The sequence below is a fragment of the Dendrobium catenatum genome, unplaced genomic scaffold, assembly GCF_001605985.2.
Source record: "Dendrobium catenatum unplaced genomic scaffold, ASM160598v2 fragScaff_scaffold_167, whole genome shotgun sequence".
NCBI lineage: Eukaryota > Viridiplantae > Streptophyta > Magnoliopsida > Asparagales > Orchidaceae > Dendrobium > Dendrobium catenatum.
Genome location: NW_021318629.1, coordinates 303938 through 331013, shown reverse-complemented (window position 1 = coordinate 331013; position 27076 = coordinate 303938). Strand labels below are relative to the sequence as shown.

The 27076-nt window shown below is 35.3% G+C and overlaps 1 protein-coding gene across 2 annotated transcripts in view; it reads right to left on the bottom strand.

The window, feature by feature from the left end:
• Positions 1–27076, bottom strand: part of LOC110111574 — a 44993-nt gene that overhangs the window by 14825 nt on the left and 3092 nt on the right. For both annotated transcript variants that reach the window (XM_020843497.2, XM_020843499.2), the window contains 4 exons: positions 21973–23326; positions 21498–21777; positions 18575–18682; positions 18204–18482 (listed from right to left, as the gene is read on the bottom strand). In XM_020843497.2, coding sequence (XP_020699156.1) covers positions 18204–18482; positions 18575–18682; positions 21498–21777; positions 21973–23326 — 2021 coding nt within the window. The remainder of the gene's footprint in view (positions 1–18203; positions 18483–18574; positions 18683–21497; positions 21778–21972; positions 23327–27076) is intronic.

Here is a 27076-nt window from a genome sequence, read left to right as displayed (position 1 = left end):
TGACTTTGTTGTTATTATTATATAACTAGCACTTAACCTAAACTTTTTATTCAAAAGAATCTTCTAACTTCTTCCCCCTCATATTTCTTTCCCAAGCATAGTTTAGCCATTGTGTGGAGGTGAACATAGCCATTGTATGAAGGTGAACATTCCCTCTAAAGGTTGTCTTGCTTCTAATATGCTTTGTAGAGCTGAGTATGTTGTAGCAAATCTAGTTGTCGAAGACCGTAAGAGCCAATCATAACAATTTTCTCACCAACCATCAAACATGATAGCCACTCTAGTTTATTTCCAAGTTACATTAATCGCCTCAATGACTTTTTGCAATATTCAATTCCTCATCTAATATCCCAATTCTCAGCTCATACATAGATGGTGTTTTCAGGCCTCAACAATAAGAACCAATAAAAGGATCATGATAAAATAAGGAAAGGTTATCACATTAAATCAAATGGCATTTTCATAAAAGAATCTTTCAATATCCATGAACACACGTCTGCAAGCCTCTCTGGCATTTTTCAAGAGCACATGTTGGGCTACCTTGCACCACAAACCTGCTCATCTCCATAGGTCTTCTTACACCTTCATTTGATATTTGTGGAAAACAATATGAGAACACAGAATCTTTGTCACTAGGCCTATTACCATAATATAATTTGATATCTACTATCATCAAACTATTGTTGCACTAAATGCTTCCGCATTGTTGCCTTACACATGCATGGATCCCCTCTTTCACATCACTAGGCATCTTGACACAGCATGCAATATTCTTATGAGGGCCAAAAAATGCTCTTTCATTCTTGTTACACCTTATTTAGGTAATTGCACATCATATAGACATGCATCTTGTCACTCTCTCCAATTTCAACTTGAACAGAATTTCATGTCGGGCCTTTTCTGTCTCGTTGTGTTTTTCTCATTGCTTTTAACCGTTTTTTAGAAAACCCTGGAATGAAAATTTCAACTCAAAAAACTTGAAAAAAGCCAAAGTTCAAATAACAAGAAACTCTAAATCAAGAGTAAAAAATTTAGGATTTAGGGATTGTTATCGAAAGGAGAAGAGATGTGGTGGAGGAAGAGGGGTTCCTCGTGCTGGAAGAAATCTTACGTGGAGGCAAGAATAGTGGCTAGGAAGGAGACAATTGGCAACATCCACGAGAACATGTGAAGAAGGGAGCGCTTGAGGAGAGGCACTCGAGTATACCATGAGATTGAGAAAATAAGTGTGTGTGTACGTGAGGCGTGGGGATAAATTAGTTTAATAGAAAGATGATTATATTTTACATATAACTATTTTTAAAATAAAAAACATAGATCTAACATGTGCATGATTCACAAAAAACTAAGGCGAGGTACGCCTCACATATCACAACATAGGCGTGTTCCTAATGACGAAACACATATAAAAACAATGAGTCGGTCCTTCAGGGGTGCCTCATATTACCATGCCTTAAACTATTTAGTGTAAGTTGGGCGAGCAAGACTTTTTGCAAGTTATTAAAAGATGCCTTATAACTGCCAAGTTAAGTAACTATAATGATAGAATTTGAGGTGATATGTCACTAATGGATGCGGCCCATATTCTTCTAGGTAGAACTTGGTTACATTAACATATGTAATCTAGTATGGACGAGATATGTCTTCAAGAATAAGGGAGCTGCCATCAAACATATTCATTCCTAGCCAAGGGAGACTAATCCAAAACTCATTCAAAAAATAAAACCCGAGTCTAAAAATTCAATTGAATATCTTCTATAAATACTAACTCCAAAGAAATTTGTTTAAAAAGGGCCATAAAGCTAGCGTTACAATCTTGCTAGTGACTAAACATGCCTAAGCTTACTACGTTGAGCAACTCATACCCTTTACAATTGTTAAATTTTTGAAATGATTTAAATATTTGAAACAAAAAAAAATCAATGAGTTATCCATGATATGTGAGTTTAAAATTTCATAATCATTGTTAAAATATCCTCATCACTATAAGGCAAACTTAGATTAATATGTTGAGTTAAAGGCCAAATGGATAAACTCTCGTCAAAAGATTTTATTCATTAGTTAATCAATCTCTACAGACTTTGAATCGTAAATGATATTTTGATTTTTTAAAAAGATGAGCCTTACAGAATTGGTGTTTATAGTCGAGTTTATCAAGTTACTATTGCATATAAGTTTTGATTCAACATTTTGATGATATGTTGTATCTGATTTCAAGAACCTTATTTTTCTCAACAATTAATCATTTGAACTTGGAAGTTACCACCAAATATGAATTAGTCCTAAATATGAGTCAGAAATGACTTATAAGATGCTAATAATGGCTCGTCTAAAGGATGAGTACTGTCATTAAGACTTTCAAATGCACCTCATACTTTTATTTTTTAAAAAATCAAGTTCTTAGATTTTTTATAGATAATATTTTAATGATGCACTTTGACATCATCATCATTTTTAATAGGGTCATGAATCTAACTCAAAATCAAAGATCTCTTAATTATCGGATATAATTTTTTATTGGGTCTAAATAAATGAGACAATTCACGCCCAAATCAAGTTTAAAATTAGTAGAGATTGATCGAATAAAGCCAGCTCAAGATGAGCTTGAAATGCATATATATATATATATATATAGTAAATTTATGATGTCAAAATTGTTAATAAAATGGCCACTTTGTAGCATAAGCTTATGAAAGGCTTTATTGTCATCACTATAACTTCAGCGAACATCCTACAACATATCATATTTGAAATTCTTCGTGATTGATCTTGTTAAAAAGCTACGAGGATCCAAGAAACATGAGGAGCATTTTATTATTATTATTATTATTATTATTATTATTATTAGAAAGAGAAGGGATGAAATAGAAAATAAAAATGCATGACAAAATTCTATTCCCTTATTCTATGTTAAAAATAAGATGAGAAGATGTACACAAATAAGTAAAAAAATATAAAACTAATAAGGAAAGAAACAAAATTTGGAAACCAATCCTTCAGTCTAGAATCAAAAACTAACTACACGGCAAACATGGAATGCGATCACCCACTAATTGCTTGATTGTTGTGGTGGAAAGTTGATGTCCGCTAATTATTGGAATGCATGATGAGAAGTTGTTGACCATAGATTATTGCATTGTTGTAGATGGAAAGGTTTTGGATGTGAATTTAGGATTATTCTCTCAAGCTGTGTTAAATGTTGATCACATTTAACTTGTTACTTATTTTACCAAAACAGATTCTAGATAAAACTATGGTGAGAATATTTGCGGTTTGAAAGATTGTTAAAACATAATTTAGTTGGCTAGTGGATTTTTTTATGAGATTAAATGTTTATATACCTCAATTTGTTTATTTCCATGACGGATAGAATTTTACGCAATATTTATGGCAGCATAGTTGTCTCAATACACTTTTCAAGAATTTTCCCCATGATAATTTAGTTCTAAAAATATTTTTAAGCACACTCATTTGCAAATATCAAGTGTCATCGCCCTATCTTCAATTTAAACAATACTTTTTGGGACTGCATATTATTTCTTACTTCTCCATGAAACAAAATTTTCACATACATAAATACAATAACCAAAGGTGGATCACTAGTCTAATGCATCTCCAACCCAATCATCATCTATGAAAATTTAAATTCCCTTTTTAGAAGACTTTTTATATAAAGCCTTTTCTTGGTGTCATTTTGGGATGCATCAGGATGTTGACACTAACTTCCATATGGTTTTGAGTAGGTTTGTTTATGCATTGGCTTACAATACTAACATGAAACTCAATGCCAAGACAAATGAGAAAGAGAGATGTTAATAAGGCCGTAGATCTTGACCTTATCAATAAGCATCTTGTAGTGGTTATCCCTTTTTTTTCTGGTTGGGTTCATTGGATTTTTTGAGGGCTTATATCCAAACATTAATATTTTTTGAACTAGAACAAGAATATAATTTCTTTGGGAAAAAACAAAATCCTATTTTGATTATGACACTTTCATACCAAGAAATTGCCTTACAATTCCCAAGCCATTGATCTCAAATTCTCTTGATAGAAAAACTTCTAATCCGATTAGCTATTACTCAAAGTAACATGTAGAAATAGCATCCGTACATATACAACAAGAATTTCTTTTTATTTTTTATGTGAGTATTTGATAAAAAGAGTGTGATAAGTTTGACACTAAGTATACCTACACTTTTCAGTATATTTAAACAATTTCTCAAACCAAAGACAAAAAAATTACTTAAGGCCATATAAATTTTTTCTATGTCATCATGTGTTATTGATGTTCTCTAATTTTTCACTCTAAATGGGATCTCCATGTATATTTTTTCAACAAAGACACCATTAAGAAAATCATTCTTGATATAGAATTCAATCCAAATTTACCACAAGAGAGAGAAAAACTTGAATTATATTGGGATTGGAAACTGGTGAGAGTTTATTGGTAGCCAATACCATGTGATTGAGTACATCCTTTTGCAACAACTTGAATTTTAAATTTATCAATGCTCTCATATGTTTTATATTTGAATATAAAGATCCAAGGTAGTTTTACTAGCGAGAGTTCTGAAAATTTCCATGTACCAATCTTGTATGAGGCCTAGATTTATTTTATCATAACTTTCTACTACTTTGGGGTTTAGAAACTAGAAAGCATCGTTCATATTATTTGGAATCGGTATTTTTATATTTTATCATGAGAAGTGACAAACATGAAATCTAGGTTAGTACTCTTTATAAATCGTGAAATTATAAATTGTTCACGATCTAACCCCTTGACTTAAGGCAATATGTCTGTGGAGATCAATATCACAATCTATGAATTTATTCACACCATTTATATACTTCATTGGTCGTTGAAATAAGTTTGGGAAATGTTGATTGTGTGGTTGAGAAATGTTGATTGATCCTCCCCTTGTTTTTTTTACCCTCCAAAATGCTGAAACTCTTTTTTAATAGCCCGAGTTCATTAACAAGGTGACAAGTCTGTAATTCTAGTAAGGCTTTAATAGGTTGAGGAGTGAAAGATATTCAATATCTATGAGTTTGATGAGAGATGATGATGGATGATCGAATAAATTCCAAACTTCAAATTCTTGTTATTGAATGTCCTCCCCTGAATTTCAAGTATGGAGTAATAAGGTTGGTGTTCAAAGAAGATTACGACTACAGAATCATAAATGTTTTTTATGACTACATAATAGCATTTCTACGTTTTTCATTTGAGAAATATACAATAAAGATTATGATAGACCGGTCTATTGGACCAGTCCAGTCGGTCCACACGAAACCAGCTCAGGCGGAAGAGTCCGCCTTTCATGTACGCGCCGATCGAACCGCCCTCTCCAAACGGAGCTGTTTATGAAAGATTTTTTAGAGAGTTAGGAGGGAAATTTGAATGTAGGGACTGTTTAGATATTTCCTTTTGGATTGTATGCATTAAATAGTTTGTTTTCCTAGGGTTATGACATCTTGAATTTGGTTGAATTTGAGATCTTTTAGGTTTTTTTGGACTCTGGCGGCATCTAGAGAGATAGATCCTCTGCTTAAATAGAGGATCAATTGTATCTTGTTATTTTCCTTCAGTTAGTTTGATTATTCCAATAAAAACTACTGTTTTTTCCGATTTTTCCTTTGGATTGATTTATCGTTCTCGCTGTTTTTGTCATGATTGTTAGGTTTCACTTGAAATCTTCAAGTGTTTCCTAACATATTCTCATGATATATTTAAGGTATAATATGCTTAGATGCTAAGAATGAATGTACATGGATGTTTAAAAAATTTTAAATGAAAAAAGAAATTATTTTGTTCATAGGAAATGAATAAAGAAAAATTTACCTAGGGGTTTGAAATTTAATTATTCTTGTAGGCATTCTATTAATAAGATATATAGCTATTAGGATAGTTTCCTTCAAAAAAAAAAATACTAAGGAACATTTGTGCATAAAACCAGAGAGCTAGCCACCTCTAAGAGATGTCTATTTTTTTTCTTTCAGCAATCCCATTTAGTTGGAGGTGACAACACATGAGCTTTGGTTGATAACCCCTTGATGTAAAAAATAGTTTTTTAAAGACGAACTAGAAGAATTCTTTAACATTGTTGATTTTTAGGACTTGAAGTTTTAACCCAAATTTAGTGTGGATCATAATGCTGAAATGCTTAAAAATTTATTCCACTTCCATTTTTTTCATTCATTAAAAAAAAACAAGGATGAAGGAAATAAACCATCTAATTCAAGATATTTGTATTACTCCAACTGATTCCCACACATCATCGCAGACTAGATCAAAAGGTTGGAAAGATTTGTGGGTACAAGTCCTCTAAATTTTTATTTGTGAATAGAGAGATAATTAAATTTTTTAAATAAATAAAGTTTGGGTGACCTAGGCGATATCGCCAAAGCAACATCATTATCATTATTTGAAGTGCATTTGAAATTTGAAGTTGAGAATTTGGTTGATACACAACTCGTTATTTGAGCCCATATATTACTTAAGAAATCATTCTTTAAGAGAACTACACTACCAATTATCCACCTCAAGTCTAAGTCTAAAAATGAAAATTTCTATGAGATATTAGCAACACAATTTTTATCTCGATTAAGTTTTTTAATTGATACTAAGCTTGAATCTAGGTTAGGCACTAAACATATAAAATCAAGTGTCAGATCTTTTGAAAAAATAACAAAAACATATTCTCATCACTTTTAATAGTGGGTCATCTACAATTTGAATATTAATTTTCATGGCGTAAACTATAATTATAGAATCAATTTCTGTTTCTCATCATATGATTTGAAGCTTCTGACTAGGTAGTGATTCTCTTCTTATTTGTAACAAGGGGGGTCTAAGAATTTACCTTTCTGAACAGCAAAACTTATTACATTGATGTTCTATAATGAGTTTTATTGGGAGAATAGTAGTTTGTCTCCAACATGCAGTCTAGATAACTAAACAAGAAAGAAGAGAGTTGTTGTGATTTGCATTTGTTATTGATTTTTTTCGGAATTTTATATTCCAGCATTTCATTAGATTTTTCATGATTCGAATCTAGCTTTTCCATTCTAGCATTGGATTTTTCAGCTTCATAAAATTTGTTAGTGAAGTACTCATCCGCATAAAGGAGAGCATGTATATTTATTACCACCTTAAGTTCTCTAAAATCATATTGAAAATTAGAATGAAAGAAGAGACAAGAGAGTAGAAAACGAGGATTCTATGATGGGATTCTATTCCCGTGTTTTGTGTGAAAAATGAAATAAAAAGTAAATAAATAAATAGAGAAATAACTATAAAAAAATAATAAATCTAGAAATCAATCTTTAGTTCTGAAATCAACAATTAACAACATAGCATGAATAGAATGATGATGTGATCTCTGTTTAAAATTGTGCAATAAGAGGCGCGCCTCTGCGCAATTTGATCCAAAACCGCCTCAAGGCTTACGCAATTCCTCTCCTAGAAGAGGCATACGCCTCACTTGGACTGAGGCGCGCCTCAGAGGCGCAATTGCGCAATTCTGGCAGAGGCATAATCCTCATAGCAACGGGCCCACCCACTTAAAATGAAGAGTTTTTCTTCCTTAAACCCGCACGGCTCCCTTCCCGCACGCTGTGTTTGCGAAACAGAGGGCTCCCGCACGTTGTGTTCGCGAAACAGAGGGCTCCCTCACCCGTGGGCTTCCCTTCCCGCCGCTTCTCCCGCCGGCGCCGCCTCTCTTAGGCGAAGTTGAGGGGTCCGGCCGCCCTCTAGGAGTACTCCACATTCGATTTTAGGTTTTTTTTTTTTAGTTTAGGGTTAGATTTTTCAAGTGTAAGAAAATCTAAGGTTTATGTTTTTTTATTGTTTTTGTGTGTTTTTGGATTTTTGATTTAGGAGACATGGTTAGAGGCAAAGAAAAGGCGAATACGTCATTGCGGCGTGACCCTTCTTGGAAATATAGTGTGCAAGTTGACGTAGGAGGGGGCGAGAAGACGTATGTCTATTTAAAATACAATTTTTGTAAGAAAGTGGTGAAGGGCGGAGTAACCCGCATGAAGGAACACTTATCATGCTCTCATAAGAACGTAGCACCGTGTGCAAAAGTGCCGGACAATGTGAATGATGAAATAATTGCTTACATGAAGAAAACTACCACGGCAAAAACACTTATAACATGAGCAATTTGATGAAAGGGTCGAACATGGTGCTTATTCGGGAGCGAGAGTGGAAAGGGGTCTTCCTCCACTATACATAATAGAGGTGCACGTGGTCCTATGGATCAGTATATGACTAATCCAGGAGAGGATAGAGGACAAGCAGAGATGATGCCTGCGACTGGTACCAGAGAGAGTCGGCGACAGTTTTGCATGGACATTGGGAGGTTTTTTTTTAGAATGCCATATCATTTAATGTTGCGACATCGCCTGCCTACTTCAATATGCTGCGGTCTGTAGGATTGTATAGGAGAGGGTTGAAGGCACCATCCATGTACGAGTTGCGAACATGAATTTTGAAGGAGGAGCTGCAGAACACAGAGCGGAGCATTGATGAGATTAAACGGACATGGATTGAGACTGGTGTTAACATTATATCAGATGGATGGTCTGACATGAAGAGCGGGAGCTTGATTAACATCCTTGTCAACAATCCCTACGGCACGGTGTTTTTACGATCAGTTGAAGCTTCAGATGAGGTGAAAAATGCTGCATTCATTTTCAATTTACTAGATGGGGTTATTGAGGAGATTGGGGAGTAATTGGTTGTTCAGGTAGTGACTGATAATGCCAGTGCATATAAAGCAGCTGGTCAGATGTTGATGGAGAAGAGGACACACCTATATCAAGTGAGCAATTATCAGTGATAATGATAATGATAATGATCTTTTCTCTTATTGAACAGGGAAGAGAAAAGTGAGTCATACTGAAGATGATGATATAGCATTCATAGATACAATTGGAGAAGAAGATTCCCTTAAAGACCCATTTAGTAATGGGATATGATTGCATTTTATATGTTCTTTGTACTTTGGAAGTTTTGTTAAACTAATATTTTGTGATTTTGTACTTTGAGACATGATTTTATTGCATTTATTTCCTTACTTTCCTTTATTTTCATATATCATTTAGATGTTTTTATTGTAAGATAGAATATTGCTATTATTTACCTGCTAAAACCCTTAATTTCTCATTTACGCAATTCTGTGTCCGTAAGGCTTACGCCTAAGACCACCTCGAGGCTTACGCCTCGCCTCACGGACGAAAACCGCCTCGAGGCTTATTTACGCAATTTTAAACCATGGATGTGATGTAGGCAAGGGGGGGTCAAAACAAGTTGGATTTTAAATTTTGGTGAGCTTCTAAAATCAGCTCATTAATGAGCCTTTTCTACTTATTTAGCTCAATAAATTGAGTAAATTCACTTCATAGCTCATAAAATCAAAAAGGTATTCTCATTATTATAGAGTGGACTTGTGTCTCTTCCTTTCCCTTTGCCTTTTCGGTATATGTTGGCTGTTGTTGTTCCCCTGGTTCTTCCTCTCAGTTTTCCCCTCCTGGCTGTCTTTCCCGTGAGCTGCTGCCTTATCTCCTGTGCTGGCTCTTCGGGTTCCTTGCTGGCTGGTTTCCCGTGGCTGCTGGTGGGGTTTTCTGTGGGTTATTTCCCCCCACACACACACACACACACCCTTTTCCTAGCCTCCTCGGTTTATGCTGGTTCCGCCCCTTGTATGCTGGATTGGAATGAATTTGGCTGATATTTGGGATGTCTTTTCAGCTGATGTTTGGAATGTCTCTTGGTCTTATATTTCCCTCTTTTCCATTGGTTTGAATAGAGGTGGGTGGCTGTTTGGTTTTCCCCTTTCTTCCTATATATAGAGGTTGATTTGAGTCTTGAAGAGGTTGTTATGATGTTATTTTTGGAGTAAAAAAACTTGAGGGTTTTTTCTTTCTTTGGAAAAGCTTGCAAGATTCTTCCAACCCTTCTCCTTCTTCTGGGAAAGCTTGTGAGCTTGTCCTCCTCCTTCGTCTCGGCTTCTAATTTCTTTCTTCTATCCGCAAGTGACCACCCCACCTGTATCTTTCGTCTCAAGGAATGCAACTTTAGTTTTGTTTTATGTCAAAAGTTTGTAAATGTCTAAGTTTGAAAGTCCTCATATCTTATAAAGTGAAGTTATTTTCTATGTTTTAGTCGTATTTTGCTTAGTTTTGAGAATTTGGAGTATCTTATTTTATATAGGAAGGTTTTCTCTTGCTCGCAAAAATTTGGGGACTTTTCCCAAATTTTATCTTACATCAAATTGGTATCAGAGCCTAGGTTTGTGTCTTCCTAGGTCTCTCTTTTCGTGTCTTTTTTTATGTGTTTAGAAAAATGGGAAAAGCCAAAAATATTGAGCCAGTGGTGGAAGAAAATCAGCCAGAAGATCACGAAGTCCAAATTCCAATGGATAGATGGGTTCCAATGAAAGGAAGTTCGACAGATCCTTTATCGAATGAGCTATACAAGCTCCAAGTGAAGATGCATTTATGTATGGAGCGGTACATGAAAAATAAATAACTTTTACAAGAATAATTCAAACGAGAGCGAGATGAGGTATTGAAAAAGCATGCGGATAAAATTCAAGAGCTTGAAGCGCCTACTTCTTCTCCTCAGAAAAAATTGAAAGCTTCCTCATCAGGAGATGAGCTTTTTTAAGTGGGGGAGAATTGATGTAGGCAAGGGGGGTCTAATCAACTTGGGTCCTTCTTGTCCTTGGGCTGCTTGCTGTTCTCGATTTGGGCCTTGGCTGTTCACGGGCTGGACTTTGGCTGCTTGGTGTTGAGCTTAAAAATTTGGTTCTACTTGGTTTTAGATCATTAATGCTTGAGCTGAAGTTTAGCTCATTAATTGGAGGAGTAAATACACTTCCTAGCTCATAAAATCAAAAAGGTATTCTTCTATATTTAGCTCGTTATTGTGGAGTGGACTTGTGTCTCTTCCCTTCCCCTTTGTCTTCTCAATTTTCTATTGATTGTTGTTGTTCACGTGACTTCCCCTCTCGATTTTCCCCTAGCTGTTGTTGTTCCAGTGAAAATCCTGTTGGAGTTCTTGTTGCAAATATGAGTTTATGGATTACTTTTGATGATAATAAACTTTCACGATTTTCTACGACTTCCTTGCCTACTATCTTTTCAGGTCCACAAGATCGAATTCAAGCCAGCTCAAGATTGGGTAGATTTAGGTTGAGTCATGTCTATAATTTTTCCTTTCTTGAGTTAATTGTAAAAGTGGTTGCCTAATGCTAAGTAAAAATCAAATTAATTCGAATTTAATGTGTGAAATATTTAAATACAACAATAAAGGGAGAGTTGGTGTTAGTGTACATTGAACCTTCATTTTATTCGATTAGGAATGTTTACATGGGTATGGGTATAGTACGCACTATTTACGCAAACTAGACGCGTTAAGGACACAGATCATACGCATAAAATACGTAAATGACTGCATTTTTTAATAGTGAGCAATAAATTCATTCAAAGCAATAATGTTACTTCAAAGAGCTGCTGCCTTATCTCCTGTGCTGGCTCTTCGGGTTCCTTGCTGGCTGGTTTCTCGTGGCTGCTGGTGGGGTTTTCCGTGGGTTATTTCCCTGTTTTTCTGTACATAATTCCAACTGTTGTTTTGCTGTCTTTTGGCCTTTCATTTGGTGACTTTTGGCCTTTCATTTCCCCAAATTTGATTGGATTTGGTTGGAGGTGTTATGGTTGTTTGTCTACCTTCTTTTGCCTATAAAATAGAGTTGTTTTGGGATAAAAAGAGGTGGAAAAAAATGTAATTTTTACTATCCAAAACCTGCGGGTTTGTTATTTGGAAAAGTTTGCGAGCTTTGTCCAACTTCTCTTCTTCCTTCTTCTAGGATAACTTGCGAGTTGTCTTCTTCTTCTCGGCTTCTAATCTCCTTCCTCTCTTCGCAAGTTCGACGCCACCTGTATCTTTCTTCTCGATGAAATGCAACTTTAGGAGTTTATGTCGTCAAAAGTTTGTAAGCGTCTTTTATATTATATAAGTTTGTTTTATCTATTTTGGGACAATCTTTGTAATTTTCTATTACCTAGAAAAGTTTAGTTTTTGCTCGCAAAAATTTGGGGCACAAAAATTTGGGGCCCTTCCCAAATTTTTGCCTACATCATGATGTCCATAAATTATTGAATTATTGTGGATGAAAAGTAGTTGTTTACGAATTATTGGGTTTCTATAGATGAAAAGGTGTTGGCCATTATTCAAAATTATTTAAACATTTTTTCACACACATTTTGGCATTATCAGGTTTATTAAGGTGTCTTGTCTATACCTAATAATGAAGACAAAAATTCTAAAATTTTATTTCCTCTTGGACAACTTAACCAAATCTCAATCATAATTATTTATAAGAACTTATTTAGTCTATATCATTATGTTTGTTAACTATTTGTTATTTCTTTTATGCCTATAAATAGAGCTTATTGAATTATGTACAACAAACTTTTGGTATGAATGCATTATCAACTAAACATAAATATTTTTCTAGAGATTTTGAATGTTTATCTAGCTTGGGATTTCTCAGAAGAGGTGATTTCATTGCGAGTATTATTTTTTGTTCATTAAATATTTCTTTTTTAACTTTATCCTTCATTTAACTTTTTAGTTCTTGCTCTATTTTGTTGCGTCAATCTATGCCAAGAAGGATCAAAAACATGATAACAAAATATTTATGGTGCCTAGGGCTATAAGTTAATGTATTCAATAAATAGCTCGATGTTGAATTGTATAAGATCCATTTATGCTCCTTTATATAAATTATTGAACATACTTGAACAAATTTTAAAAGTCCAACAAATTAATGAACAAGTATGAATATTAATCTACTCGTGCACATACACATTTTTTAATAAGTAGCTCATCAATAACTCAAAAAAATGTTCATTTAATAATGGCTCAATTGCCTATATGACGATTTATTCAATATTCTTGCATACACTTTTTTATATCTTATATACTTTGAATGTTTTGTATAACTATTAAGACAAGTATAAGTACGGCTAAAATAGCAAACACATAGCTCGATATATATAGATTAAAATATTTTCTTATTAATAGTTGAACTCCATCAAACAATATAAATACAACCTGATGAATAATGTCAATTTTGACTAAAATTTAAAAATCAAAATATGTTTCTTAACAAGACTATGTTTTAATCAGTAACATCAAAAATGTAATTAGCTATAGGGGATTTTAGCTCGATTACAACTACAACTTGATAGGAAAACTACTAAAATACAAGCTTGAACATGATTTTAAGACTGATAAAGTTAAAACTTGGCTTGAATTCAACATAAAAAGTAAATAATTGAGCTTTCACAAGGTAGAGCTCAACTCAATTTATTTATAACCCTACTGGCAAGGATCCATTTAGAGCATTTTTTCAAGCCCCATAAACTTATAAGATGATTGAGGTTTTGATGATTACAAACATTATTAATTATGCTAATTTTGGGCTATTGCTTCTCTATGTGCAGGGGCTTTCTATTTATACAAATATCTCAGATATACAATAGATGAGATTGAGGACTAATACTAGATAGGACATACAAATATGATGAAAATTTAAAAAACTGAAGAAGGTGCACTCGACCTAAGCTTAAATAGGAAATATATATGAAGAATTCGCAGTCATCAAGTCAAATGAAGATTGTCGAAGAATCAAAGACATGTATTTTTTATATTATTGAGTTATGCCTTCTTGTATGTGATGCAAATGAAATATTTGTAAAATTAAAAAAAAAAAATAGAGACTTCCTTTCTTTAAATTGATAAACAAAGACATTGCGATAGTGAATTAAAAGTAGACTTTTCTTCCTTATACTTAAATACTAAACAAAACAACAATATTACTAAAAACAAAGACACACTACAACTTATAAAGCTTGAGAAAAATGATACATGTGGAGTGGATACCATGGAGAGAAAAAGTAGGTAGAAGTCCAAGATGAAATATAAGAGGAGAAGGGGAAAGGAGACCTAGCTCGCAAGCTAAAAAAAACCCAAAGGTTTCATTCCAAAAATCATCACCAAGACTCTCTCTAAACAACAACAAAACAGCCCCTTAAATAGGAAAAGGAAACCAAAAATCGCCTCAAGCAGCCGCCCAAATCAGCCAACCAAAACAGAGGGAAAAACCAAGGAAAAAGGGCACGGCTAGCCCAAGAACCGAATAGTTAAACAGCCCAACAGCCAGCCAGAATCGGAACAGCCAAGAAACCCAACAGAAACCAAGGAAAAAAAAGCAACGGCATGCTCAGGAACCAAGCGCCAGGCGCCCAACAGCCAGCCATCCCAAACACCAAACAGGAAAAGGGAATTGGGCAAAGCCCATTAAGCTAATTTCATCCCAACAATAAATACCCAATTGAAATGTTTTTTGCCTACATCAGTGTGTCAGGCATATGATTAATTAGAAACAACCAAGCAACACACAAAAGAACGAAATTAAAATTAGAATGCTTTAAAAAAACTACTTTAAAATGGATAACCAAGATTCAAGACAACTTGAACTATGAAAAGTCATGTTGTACAATGATTTGTTGTATTGTACGATGTGTATGACATTTCTAATAATTCTGAAAAATCAAATCGTACTTATTACTATAAAGTACACAGTACTAATCATTTCATATGATAAAAATCAGATCATATGATAAGTAAATTAAGATCGTAGAACCATCATGTGCTCCTTTTTTAATTAAGTGAATTCAAAATTTAAATTAATTGTAATGTGCATTATATGATGCATTCATATTTTGGTTTATTTTTTTGTTTTGATGTAATTTGAATATTAGTTGTGTTTTATGTTTTTTTTTTTTGCTATCCAATGATGGAAAACATCCAATGATCATGGTAGCATGTGCTTGGGCATGGCAAGACTTGGGTTTGTTAGCTTTTTGGGTCCTTTTGTTCTTTGGGTTGCTTGCAGCCTCCCGGTTTGGGCCTTGGCTGCTCCGGGTTGGGCTTTGGCTGCATTGGTTTTGAGCTGAAAACTTGGGATCTTCTTGGTGCTAGCTCAGTAATGCTTGAGCTTATATTTAGCTCATTATTTGGAGGAGTGATTGCACAACTTAGCTCATAAATTTGGAAAGTTATTCTTCTTTTAGCTCATATGGAGTTGGAGCTTGCCTTTTCCCTTCTTGTGTCCCATCAGTGTTTCCCATGTGTTGTTCCCGTGATTGGTTGCTGGGTGCTGGTTTCGGTCCCCTGTGTTGCCTTTTCGGTTTCCTCCCTGGCTGCCTTCCCGTGGCTGCCCCTACCCGATTTTTGTGTTGGCTTTTCGGTTTCTTCCCTGGCTGCTTTCCCGTGGCTTCCTCTACCCGGTTCCTGTGCTGTCTTTGGGAGTTGTTTTGTGTTGCCTACTGGTCTTCCTCTTCCCCTTACCTGATTGGTTCGGTTGGAGGTGGAAGTTGGTTGTTTGACACCTCTTTTTCTTCTATAAATTTGAGGTGTTTTTGTCATGAAGGGTTTGTTGATTAACTTGAGATAAGTTGCTAAAAACCTAAGGGTTTCTTCTCTTGGAAAAGCTTGAGAGCTTGTTCCAAACATCTCTTCCTCCTCTCTATTTCGTCTTGAAATCTAATCTCTTCTTCTCTACGCAAGTTCCACCGTATCCTTCTTCTTGAGCTATTGGGAGACGTTTGTTGGCTGATTTTGGAGACATTTGCCGGAGGAGTTTGGTTGGATGTTGGAACTTTTTGCTGTGGTGGACCTTTGGTTTGCAAGCCTAAGCACTTTATCATATTTTATCTACTTCTCGTTGCATGTGAGGGAACCGCTTGCCGGTTGTTCCGAGGATAGTATTTTTATTTTATAATTTTGATTCGTTTGTTTTACTTTTTCATTTGTTTTGATGTTTGTTTGGATGTTTGCAATCTAGATTGAATCGAGTTTGTTTTTCATTTGTCCTAATGTTCTCCTATTTGACATTTCTTTTTGCCCGCATCAGTATACATCATATTATATGATTATGTAAGCAATTTGTCTAATTTGAAGCCGCAAATCCAAGAGCAAATAAAATATCAAATCATAAGGCAATATCGTATTGTACGATATCTATCGTACATGCCGATCAAATAAAGATGATATTTCCAGGAAATCACATAAATTAATGAATCATATTGTACAATCCATATCGTATAATCCGATAAAAAGAAATGATTTTCTTGGAAATTGGCCAAATGTACTAATCGTATTCTACAATTCTTAGAGTAGATTGTACGATCTAACTAAAATTTTTAATAAGTGTTCAATTGGGGATTAGAATCAAACTACCTTAAAAATATTTTTTTTTCTAAAAACTTAAAATGAGATTTTTGATAATAGAGGCTGCTACAAGCTGAGAGATTTGGCGGAGAAAATAGTTCTTCTAGTCACTACTCTTTTTTCTGATATTTTCCACCATTAAAAGATAAGTTCTTGTGTGAGTTTGCACCATTAGTTTCTTCCTCCAAATCATATCCTTAATACTCATATTTTAGAGTCTAAGATTTGATTTAAGAGCTTATTAAGCTTTGCTTTATTTATTGATCTTGTTGATTTTTTTACATGAAAAGTGGAGTCTAGCCAACAGGTTAGGGTAACCATGCTTTTTAAGGAGAAAAAGAGGTGTAGAGCTTAGGGGTGTCAATATTTGGCACGACACGAAAATCTGACCCGAGGTCAACCCATTTGTCAAACGAGTTGGTTCGGGTTCAGAAAATCACCCTGTTTCAAAAAAAGGATCGGGTTCGAGTTTACTCGAAAACCAGAGCTTGACCCGGACCTACCCGAAACAATTCCAACCTGCACGCTGCACTCGCGACTCACAAATCAACCAGGCCTAAAGGGCCTCGTCGTCCGCCTCTCCCGCCATCCCGCGGCCCCGCCTTCCCTCTGAGTCTCTGACGATGTTTATTCCTAGGCTAAACCCTATAGGCTAGGCTCTCCCCATCGACCGTCGTCCCTCCGAGTCTCCAACCGCCTCGCCGGCTCTCCCCGCCGTCCCACTAGCTCCTCCAGCTTTGCCCGAGTCGTCATTGAGCAACGGAAGACCGCACGCGGTTCGGTTAACCTGCTTAGTTGCTCACGTCTAGACTCTTGCAGTCAAATTCCGTGTCGGGTTGAGTCAACATGGAAACCTGACGGGTCGGGCTCGGGTTGGAAAAATCGACCCATTTTAAAAAATAAGTCGGGTTCGGGCCGTGTCAAACAGTGGCGGGTCAGTGTTGGGTTTGACCCGAACTCAGCCCGTAACCTGATTTTCACACCCCTATTAGAGCTTTCTCCATTATCCCATGGAGGAGAGAGGTTTCTCCATCTTGTGTAGAGCAAAAGGAGAGAGCAGTGTAATTCCCAAGTGAAGAACTTTAGGAGTGGATGTAGGCAGATAAGTAGAACCACTATAAATATGGTTTGCATCTTTTTATTCTACGGTATTATTTTGTGCTACTTACGTGATTTGTCATGATGATGTTTATCTATGCTCTCATGATATCTTGTGATGTGATGAATGTTAGAAATTAAACTTGAACTTGATAAGTGGTATTTGCTCACATACTGTATTGAATTGCATCCTAATATTTTTCTTAAAATGATAAAATACATCAATTTTAAATTGTTGGTTAGCTGATTTCACAATTGTTAGTTCATTTTCATTTTAAAAAATTTTAAAGACAAGCCAATTAGTCCCCCCTCCCTTGGGTTGGGACTGGGTTGGGACACACTACAAGTTTTTCACAAGTTTGCTTTTTTAAACAACTGCCACAATTCTATTTGCCTACAACTTTTTTGGTACTTTTTAGAAATTTTTGCAGCTAGAAACAACTTTTTTATAACTAGATCTATTAACATGTGGTAGTTATAAGAAAATGATTATCCAACTTTTTCGAAAGGGTAAAAAATATTATAATTCTCCAAAAAAACTTGTTTGCACAGAATACTCATACAGGTACTTTACTCTTCATGGAACTAATATTGGGCACCCTAATAATTAGGGGCACATAACAGTTAAGAAAAATACAGCAAAGCAACATTATTCCAATATTTCAAAAAATGTTTAAGTGATTCCAAAAAGCAAACGATAGTTCCTGAATATAAACTAACTTTGCAATATCAAAAAAATCAATATCTAATTCATGTGAAAAACAAATGAGAAGTAAATTGGAGGTAGAATCCTTACATTGCCGGTGCAAAGTTCGGCTAAGATGCATCCAAGTGACCATATATCAATCTTTTTGTCATAAGGTAGCCCCAAAATAACCTCAGGTGCACGATAAGAGCGTGATTGTACATACGAACAAAGATGATCTGTTTCAAAGCAACTGCTACCAAGATCAATAACTTTTACCTCACACCTACTATAGCTTTTTACCAAAATGTTCTCGGGCTTCAGATCACAATGAATGAGGCCAAGACCATGCAAAAACTGAAGTGCCTCCAAACACTGAATAGTAATTGACTGCAGCCAGAGATTACAATCATACATTAGCATTTGGTTTAACAAAAGATTACTTGATTTGCACTATTGTAAAACTCAATGTGCTTTAAAACCTGCAGCCTTGGCATGGTAAAGTAAACCTCCCCACCAGATTCTCTGTTGAATTTATGAAATTCATACAAGTTTGCCTTAAGAAGTTCACAAACAATCAGCAAATGCTCCTGCATAATATAAAATCACTTGCCAATCATTTAAAAATCAGTAAGAAAAAACCAGAGTAAAAAAGGAAGAAACACCAATGAATTCAAGCACCAAAATTTTATTTATTTTAGAGCACTCGTAGACAACAAATTTTTACTATGGTTAAAAAAAAATCTAAATTATAAACTGATAAATCGCACCTTCTCAAAAGCCAAAAGACGAGGCAGTGCATTAGCAGAAAGTAAAATGTAACCACATGGTATTCAGGGAAAATCCTGGGATGCTTTCTTTATGCATGTGGTCTTACAAATATCAAATTACATAAACATGTGAAAACACAAGCAGTAAAGCATAATAAATGGCTGGCAGACACAAAATCAAGTCTGCGATGGAGAGAAACAGAGAAAGGCTACTATTAACATCAAAAAGAACATCGAGCAAAATAACAATATACTAGCATGCATGTAGAATATCATACTTAGGAAGGTTGCAATTAAAAAGGAGAAGGTTACTCAGGTCGGATGGTAAAAAGTTAGAGAATCAATAGGTCACACTCTGTTTTGCAGGACAGTCTCCAAGGTATTTCAAGTCTGCAAAGTCCACACCAAAAAACATAGAATGGACACATGTATAAGGCCTGTTCGACTGTTTCGCAGAAAAGAACCAAGTGACTAATGCATGGGGCACATAAAAAAAAAGTAAGAAAAAGCTGACTGACCAAATTCTCATTCAGCAAGAAAAGAATACAAAACTAGAAACGCCAATACAAGTATTTTGCATGTCGTGCTGAGAAAATAGTACTTGCTATTCATAGAGAGAAAATCCGCCCAGCTCCTCCCAAATAACCATGTATTTTTGCAAAGTAGCATGCAAACGTACACATTCAATACTCACAATACATCCTCAGAGAATACTTGCATTTAACAGACACCAAAAATATGGGTTCCCTCCTCGTACATTTAGAACAAGGACAGTGCATCTAGGTGCACCACCCAAACAAATCCAGGCCAACCTTAATCAACTCGTATTTGCAATGCACAAACAGTAGAAGTAGAACAAAAGATGAAGACAACAATGTCCACTACATTAAAAATGCAACCTATCCAAAGTTTTAGAATGGGTTTGCACACAGGCTACAACTACCCTAACATGCACCTCCGTTCATGGGTGGTAAGTGAACCGTGAACCAAAGGTTCAAATTGATGCCTACAAAAATTATAGCCACATAAACAAGCATATGCAACTTAACCATAGCTTCGATGTGACCGTAGAATAAATGATGCAATTAAAAATTTGGGAAGGGACCCAAATTTTTTATCACAAAAACAAAGACTTCCTATATAAAAGAAATACATAAAATGCTAAAGAAATACACCAAATTCTCAAAAGATACAAACAACGAAACAAAGACACTTTTTATAATTTTAGAGAAAACTCTTACATTTCATGACTCTTACAAACAACACTTACAAACCTAGAAAATAAAGACACCTTAAACACCTAAACTTGCTTTGCCTTGAGAAGAATGATACTGGTGGAATGAAACTTGCGGGGAGATAAAAGAGGTTAGAAGCCCGAGAAGAAAGAGGAGAAGCTCGCAAGCTTTCCTAGAGGAGAAGGAGAATGGAACAAGCTCGCAAGCTTTTCCACGAAGAAACCCGCAGGTTTAGGCTCCAAAAATAACTCACATCATCACTACTCCTTTTAACATAAAACATCTCTAATATATAGGCATGAGAAGGAATACAAACAGCCACTAAAACAGCACAAAATCCCACAAAAACTGCAGTAGAAAAACTGCACATAAAACAGGGAAAAACTCTTGGAATTCCCCCCCAAACAGCCACCAAATCAGTCCCCAAAAACAGTCCAAAAATTGTCCAGAAACAGCCTAAAAACTGCAGCAAATGGAAGGCCAACAGCCACAAAACACTAGTTCCCAAATGGCACGGCAAACAGAGAATGGAAATTCACAGGAATCAAGCAGGGAACGGAGAAACCGAGCAGCTCAGCACAGGAACCAAGCAGGGAACCCAAAACCGAACAGCCATTCACGGAACCAAGGGGGCAAAGGCACGGGATTTCCTTCCCAGCACAGGAAACCAACAGCTAGTCACAAAAATCCAAGAGCCAAGGCACGGGAATGCTTCCCAGCACAGGAAAATGAAAAGACAAAAGGGAGGACAAGAGGTACTAGTGGGGAAATCAAAGAGACATAAGAAGAAACCAAAAAGTCATAAATAAAGGCAAGGGAAGAAACCTAAGAGCCACAAGGAGGAGGGGATTAATCTTCAATTTATGAGCTTAAAAGGCTCTCTACTAGATATTAATGAGCTGAAAAAGAAGAAGAGGCTCATTAATGAGCTGATTTTTAGTAGAGATAAAAAAACTCACAAAATTTATATCCCAACTTATTTTGACCCCTCCCTTGCCAACATCAATAAATGAATAAAATGTGTTTAGGCAAGGGGGTAGCCCTTTACTTAGACCGCGGGAAGACTTGGGGCTTTGACTTGGATGGAAGGCGGGATAAGAAAAAAAGAGGGAGTTGGACTAACGGATTAACGTAATATACCTCGACATAGCCAAATGTAGTGCACAAAAACTTGAGTAAAATAGAATAAACAAGCAGCAATAAATAAACATAACAGTTAGAAAATAAGATTCATAAAGTGGGCCCCAAAAAAAGATGGAATAAGGTCCATGTTGATGACGATAATGAATGCATTTTAGACAAAGTTATATCCAATATAATGGTGACAAGAGAAAATGAGAAAATTAACTGAGCAAGTGATGAAGTTTACCAATAAGAAGAATTATGAAAACTTTTCTTACTCGATAGTAGAAGTAATCATACAGGCGCAAAATATGGTATTTGTCAGCAGGATCATGCTTGTTAACAAATTTAAGAAGCTTAATTTCATCAAGGCTCTGGTCAAAAAAATCTTTGTTATTCTTTATAATCTTCACGCATACATCGATACCAGTGTGCAGGTCATGTGCCTGGATTGCTTTGCTGAATGCAGCTGAACCAAGATATTCTGTGACATGATAACGCCCAGCAATTACTGAATTCAGAACAACATGAAAATTTTTGTCTTCTTCAAAGCCAGTCCTGCACACAGTGGACACGTGGAAAATAAGTTCAAAAAGAATTCATGCAGCAGAAGCAATAAAATAACACTTCGCACAAAGAAAATAAAAGGCTAAAAAATTAGTCATATAAATCATTGTTTTCTTGCAAGATGCAAGTTACCAGTCAGATTTAGCAAATAAGACAGTGAAAAATAACAACATGAAGCTTGCATGCCTGTTCTTTCTGTGCACAATCTTGAGATTGAAGGTTTCAAATTCCTCTTCCTGGGATTTTATCTGCCTTACTTGCTCCTGCAATGCAGCTGATTCTTCATCTTCTAGTGTTATTCCCGGTTCCTCTTCCCTGGCATTCTTTGCTTTGCCCTCGCCTACATTCCTAAATGCCTCTCTTTCGTCATAGGCATAGTTTGAGGCTGATGAACCACTTGAATTTCTGGATCTGGCAGTATCAGAATATTTCTCATCTCTAGAGCTCCTTACAGGAGAAGAATCACTGCTTTTCCGTCTCCATGTGGCAAGCATATCCCCTGCAACAATGCCCTTTCCATATTCTTCATTGACATCGTCAACAGCAATATCACCCTTGCTTGACCATAATGATTTACCTGAATTGGCCTCCAAAGTATTATCCCCTTTTTTTACTGGGTGCGGAAAAGTAAAGCCAACATCAACAAAATGGGCTTCCTTTGCATTGTCAGAAGCTAAAATGTATTTATTAGAATTGGGTTTAGTTTTCTTAGATGTGTCCATCTTCGATTGAAGAAATAAGCTTGTACCGGTATTACATTTAGAGTGCCCGGAAGCACTTATACCAGTATCAAGATCATGAAAGTACTCGAGATCACCTTCACTACTTCCCCCAACTAAACTTTCCCGAACTTCGCTGCCCATATCAGCAACTTCACTGTTTATGCCCACCCCAATTGACCTAACAGAAGTCTGGGGTTCATCATCTATTATGAGATCACCAGGCCGGGATAGTTCTTGTTCATTAAAGGCTTTCCCATTTTCTAGCATAATGAGTTCATTGCCCTGGCTAACAAAGCCCTGCCAAACTGGTTCTGCCCGCATTAAATTTAACTCTTCAACATCCATCAACTCTCCATCATACTGAGTTATCAAATTATTATCATCATCTGATTTTCTATATATTTCAGACAATGCAAGACCCAAGGGTCTATCGGGACAAGCAACTTGCTCAACATTCTTCCCACGGAAATATTGCTCACCAGACAAGTAAGAATCCTCTTCCGCAAAAGATTGATCATCATCTTCATCCTTCCTTGGGACCCGGTCCTGGTGATCAGGAACACTCCCATGCCCAGTTCCTTTCTCATTGTCACTTGGATAATCAATCTCATGTGCCAAGAACCATGTTTCATCTTCAATAGGCTGTCTCATATATCCAACATCGTCATCATCTTCATACTCGTCAGAATCCCAGTACTCATTCGGATAATCCATGGAGTCGTCCCCAACAGTAGCAAAACCAGAAACCAAATCAGAAGTATCTTCAGCAATTCCTTGACTTACCGAAAGCCAACTGGCTCCACTAGTTCGCTTTCCACCTGATTGCATAGGACAATACAGTAAGAAATTTGGGTGCATTAAAAACTAATATCAACTTATAAGAAGTATTTTCCCCCAGCGCTATTTGTACACAAGTTCTGTAGCAGTATGTGCAGGAAACTAAGAGCTGCAAATCTGAGCAAAAATTGTTACTTGAACAGTTGAACTAAATTATTGCCTATGAAAAAAATTCAGAAATGAAGTTTCTTTGTCCTTTCATTTCTACAAAAAACTCCAAGCATGATTAAAGATCCAAATCTCTTGCAGTAATACTATCACCATGTAGGATGCCTGCAAACAGAGTAACAGATGTTCTATGTATGTGAATCCAATATATAATGCAGCCGCATCCTGAATTGGCCTAGTGTTTTAGGAGCAACATAACCAATTAAAATTTGAATATGTGGCATGGTTGATGAATAATACTCTGGACTCTTGATCTTATATTACATATAACATTAAAAGTTCCCTTGATGCATAGGAAAAATATAGAGAATTTATATAGCAAAAATATACTCATAAAGTAAAATTTCATTGCATGTTCCAAGTCCAATAACAAAGGTATAGCATTGATTAGGTTGACAACAAACAAAAACGTATACCAAAATGCATGCATATCTAATTTTATATATGTTAATTTCTAGGTCTTTTCTAGAAGCAACATGCCATGACTAAACAAATTATGTAAGTGGGTTCGCTAGCATATCGCCAAGAAGTGATTTGCCGCACGGTTACAATCTAAATCTGTTTCAGACAAAAGCAGGAATGGATTGGCTAAATGTCAACCGAAAGCAATGCACCATACCCTAACAAAACTATGCTCAAGAGTGGACTCAGGGATAGCCAAGCCTCAATCTAATATGGTTAATGAGAAACAAAAAATTTAATGGCAACTAATTAGGTCAGTAAAAAAACATTCACAAACCTTCAAAAACTGAGTAAACATAACAAGGAAATTAATCCAAAAGTTAAGATGATTATGTTATCTTAACAGGATAAGAAATTTTGGACTAGAGAATTAGTGGATATAATGATAAAAAGTGCGAAAGTGTGGGGATTGGATATTACTTGTCAAAGTTGAGGCATGGCAATATATACAATAAGAGAATATCACAGTGCAGTATCTAAAAGACTACGAATTAAGTTTCAAACAACACTAATAAGACCAATTTTCTATATGGATGGAACAAGTAATTAAAGTTATACAACAACAATAACATCAAGCCTTTATCCCATTATGTAGGATCGGCTACATGAATCTTTTTTTTATATTGTGTATTGTTAAAAGTTAAATCTCATTTAAATCTAATAAAGAAATGTCATTTCTAATATTTTCTAATGAAAGTTATAACTGCCGTAAAAAGAAAATATTATGATGGACATGAGAAATTTGAAAACGCGACAGATTAAAATTAATACATTAGAGGGATTAAAGAAAAGTATCATATAAATATGAGGCTGTAGAAAATAGAATGCGGTGGTTTTAGGAATGTAAAATGAAGTGTTGAAGACACGTCAATAAAGTAGGTGGATAGAATTACGAAAAAAATAAAAATGTTTGACCAAAGGTTACTTGGCTAGATGTTATAAGTAAAGACTTGCATTAAGTAGATTTTAAATATGCAGCAATATATAATTGATGCAAAACCACTAAAAGAGACCTTGAATACATTAGATCAGCATGTTGAAAACAACAGAGTATATCAGAATGTTGTCCATAGGGAAATGTCATGAGTATACTTCTCATAAAACTGTATTTTCCATTGGAAAAGTAAACCTGAAAGTTGTCCATAAATATAAAAGTTCATTTCATGAGTATTAACGGATACTGTTAACAGAAAGTCTTTAAAACACTTGCATCTACTATGATCCCTGCAAACAAGGTTCTTATAAGCTCTTTATTGAACTTTAAGATGGACACACAAACATTTACTTCTAGAATCTTCCATCACAATTTTAAATTACATTTGACGTAAAAAATAGGAATCAGCATACTCATCGAATGGACAACATAGAGCAGAACGGAATGAAATAATAAATCCTCAAATAAGCGTGTGGCTTGAATCAAGTTTTACATGTTTTTTTTTTAAATAGTATGAACAATCACATTCAAACTAGCAAGCATACGAGTAATGATCTACTAAAGTCTGGAAGAAACTCAAACAATAAGAATCTAATAATTGAAATCATAAAAATTATGAGCTTGAGAGAATTTCTAGACCTGCAAAAACTGCACATATTACCACAAATAGCACTTCAACCTGCTTCATGCATGGCTTTCCCCTTAATAAAGTAATTCATAACAGCATAATAACTAATACACTACTTCCAACACAAGTCATGAATCCCCTTGGAGATGACTTTAAAGCATCAAAGATAAAACTGTGGTTAACACTATGACAATTACATTCTACTTTAATGATGATATTGAATGTGAGATGCATGGCCAATAGAATATAACATTCAAGTGCTTTTCTATATCACCAGTTGAATAAATAAATGAATAAATACAGCAGCATAAAACCAAGTCTCCTTCCAACACAAGCCTCGGTTCCCTTAGAAATTACTTCAAAACAAGTCAAATAAAACTATGAGTATCAGTTTGACTGTAACGTTCTACTTGAATGATGAGATTGATCATGAGAAACCTGAAGAATATTGCATAACACTTGTCGGTTGTGCATATCCTAGGATTCACAAATACATGCACAACAACACAAACATATCATGACATGGACACAAGATCCTTCAAATATTGAAAATATAGGACAGGAATTCAGGTTTGACATAGTATTATAATTTTTATATCTTAATAGCGCATAAAAATCAAATAAGCAGATATTAAGAATAAAAATAAAATGCTTAAGTCATTTAATTATGATTTATACTTAAAATAACTAAGATTAGAATGTCGGAAGTCAAGCATTGATGTCACCTATTGGGCATCGAGAGGGGAGACAACAGCATTGTTGAGAGTCGGGAATCGAGAGGGAAGAAGACAATGCTACTAAATGTCGGTCGTCGATGTTGTGCATTGGCCATCAGGCATGATGTTGAGGCAACATCGACCGTCGATATTGTGACACCTTTATACAAAGATAACATATCGAGATGACGAAGGACCATGATTGTAGGTATAAAAATTGTCGGCGTCAAACATCAATGTTAAGATGGCATCAAACATCGATATCGAGATAGTTTCAAACATCGATATCGAGATAGTTTCAAACATCGATGTTAAGACTGCATTGAACATTGATGTTGAGATGCCCTCGGTGTCAATATGAAACCCAAGTCGTGTTCCGCGGAGATAAATTAAACGGGAATGTTTAGAGGACAAAGTATTGAGCGCAGGTGATTGATTTGAGTTTGTGTAGAGAAAATAAGAAATTTATTTCTTTATTTTTTTAATAAATAAAAAACGATAATATAAGAAATTATATTTAAAATAGTTTTTCATTAAATATTTAGCATACTCTTGTCTGTTTTTTAATATTATTTTAATTGGAAACATCTTTGTCATGTCCGACATGTATCGAGCACTGCATGCCTCCTTAAAAAGAAGTGTTTGTGCATCATGGTACATATCACTAGTAGAAGAAGGAAACAACAAGCTGAAGTGCATAATTTTACCGACAAAAGGTGATATACAATAAGTCAACTTTCTCAAGGCAATTAAAGGGAAATCACCACTTTGTGTGTGTGTTATTTATATATTGCATGAGTTTAACAAGATATATATCATGGAA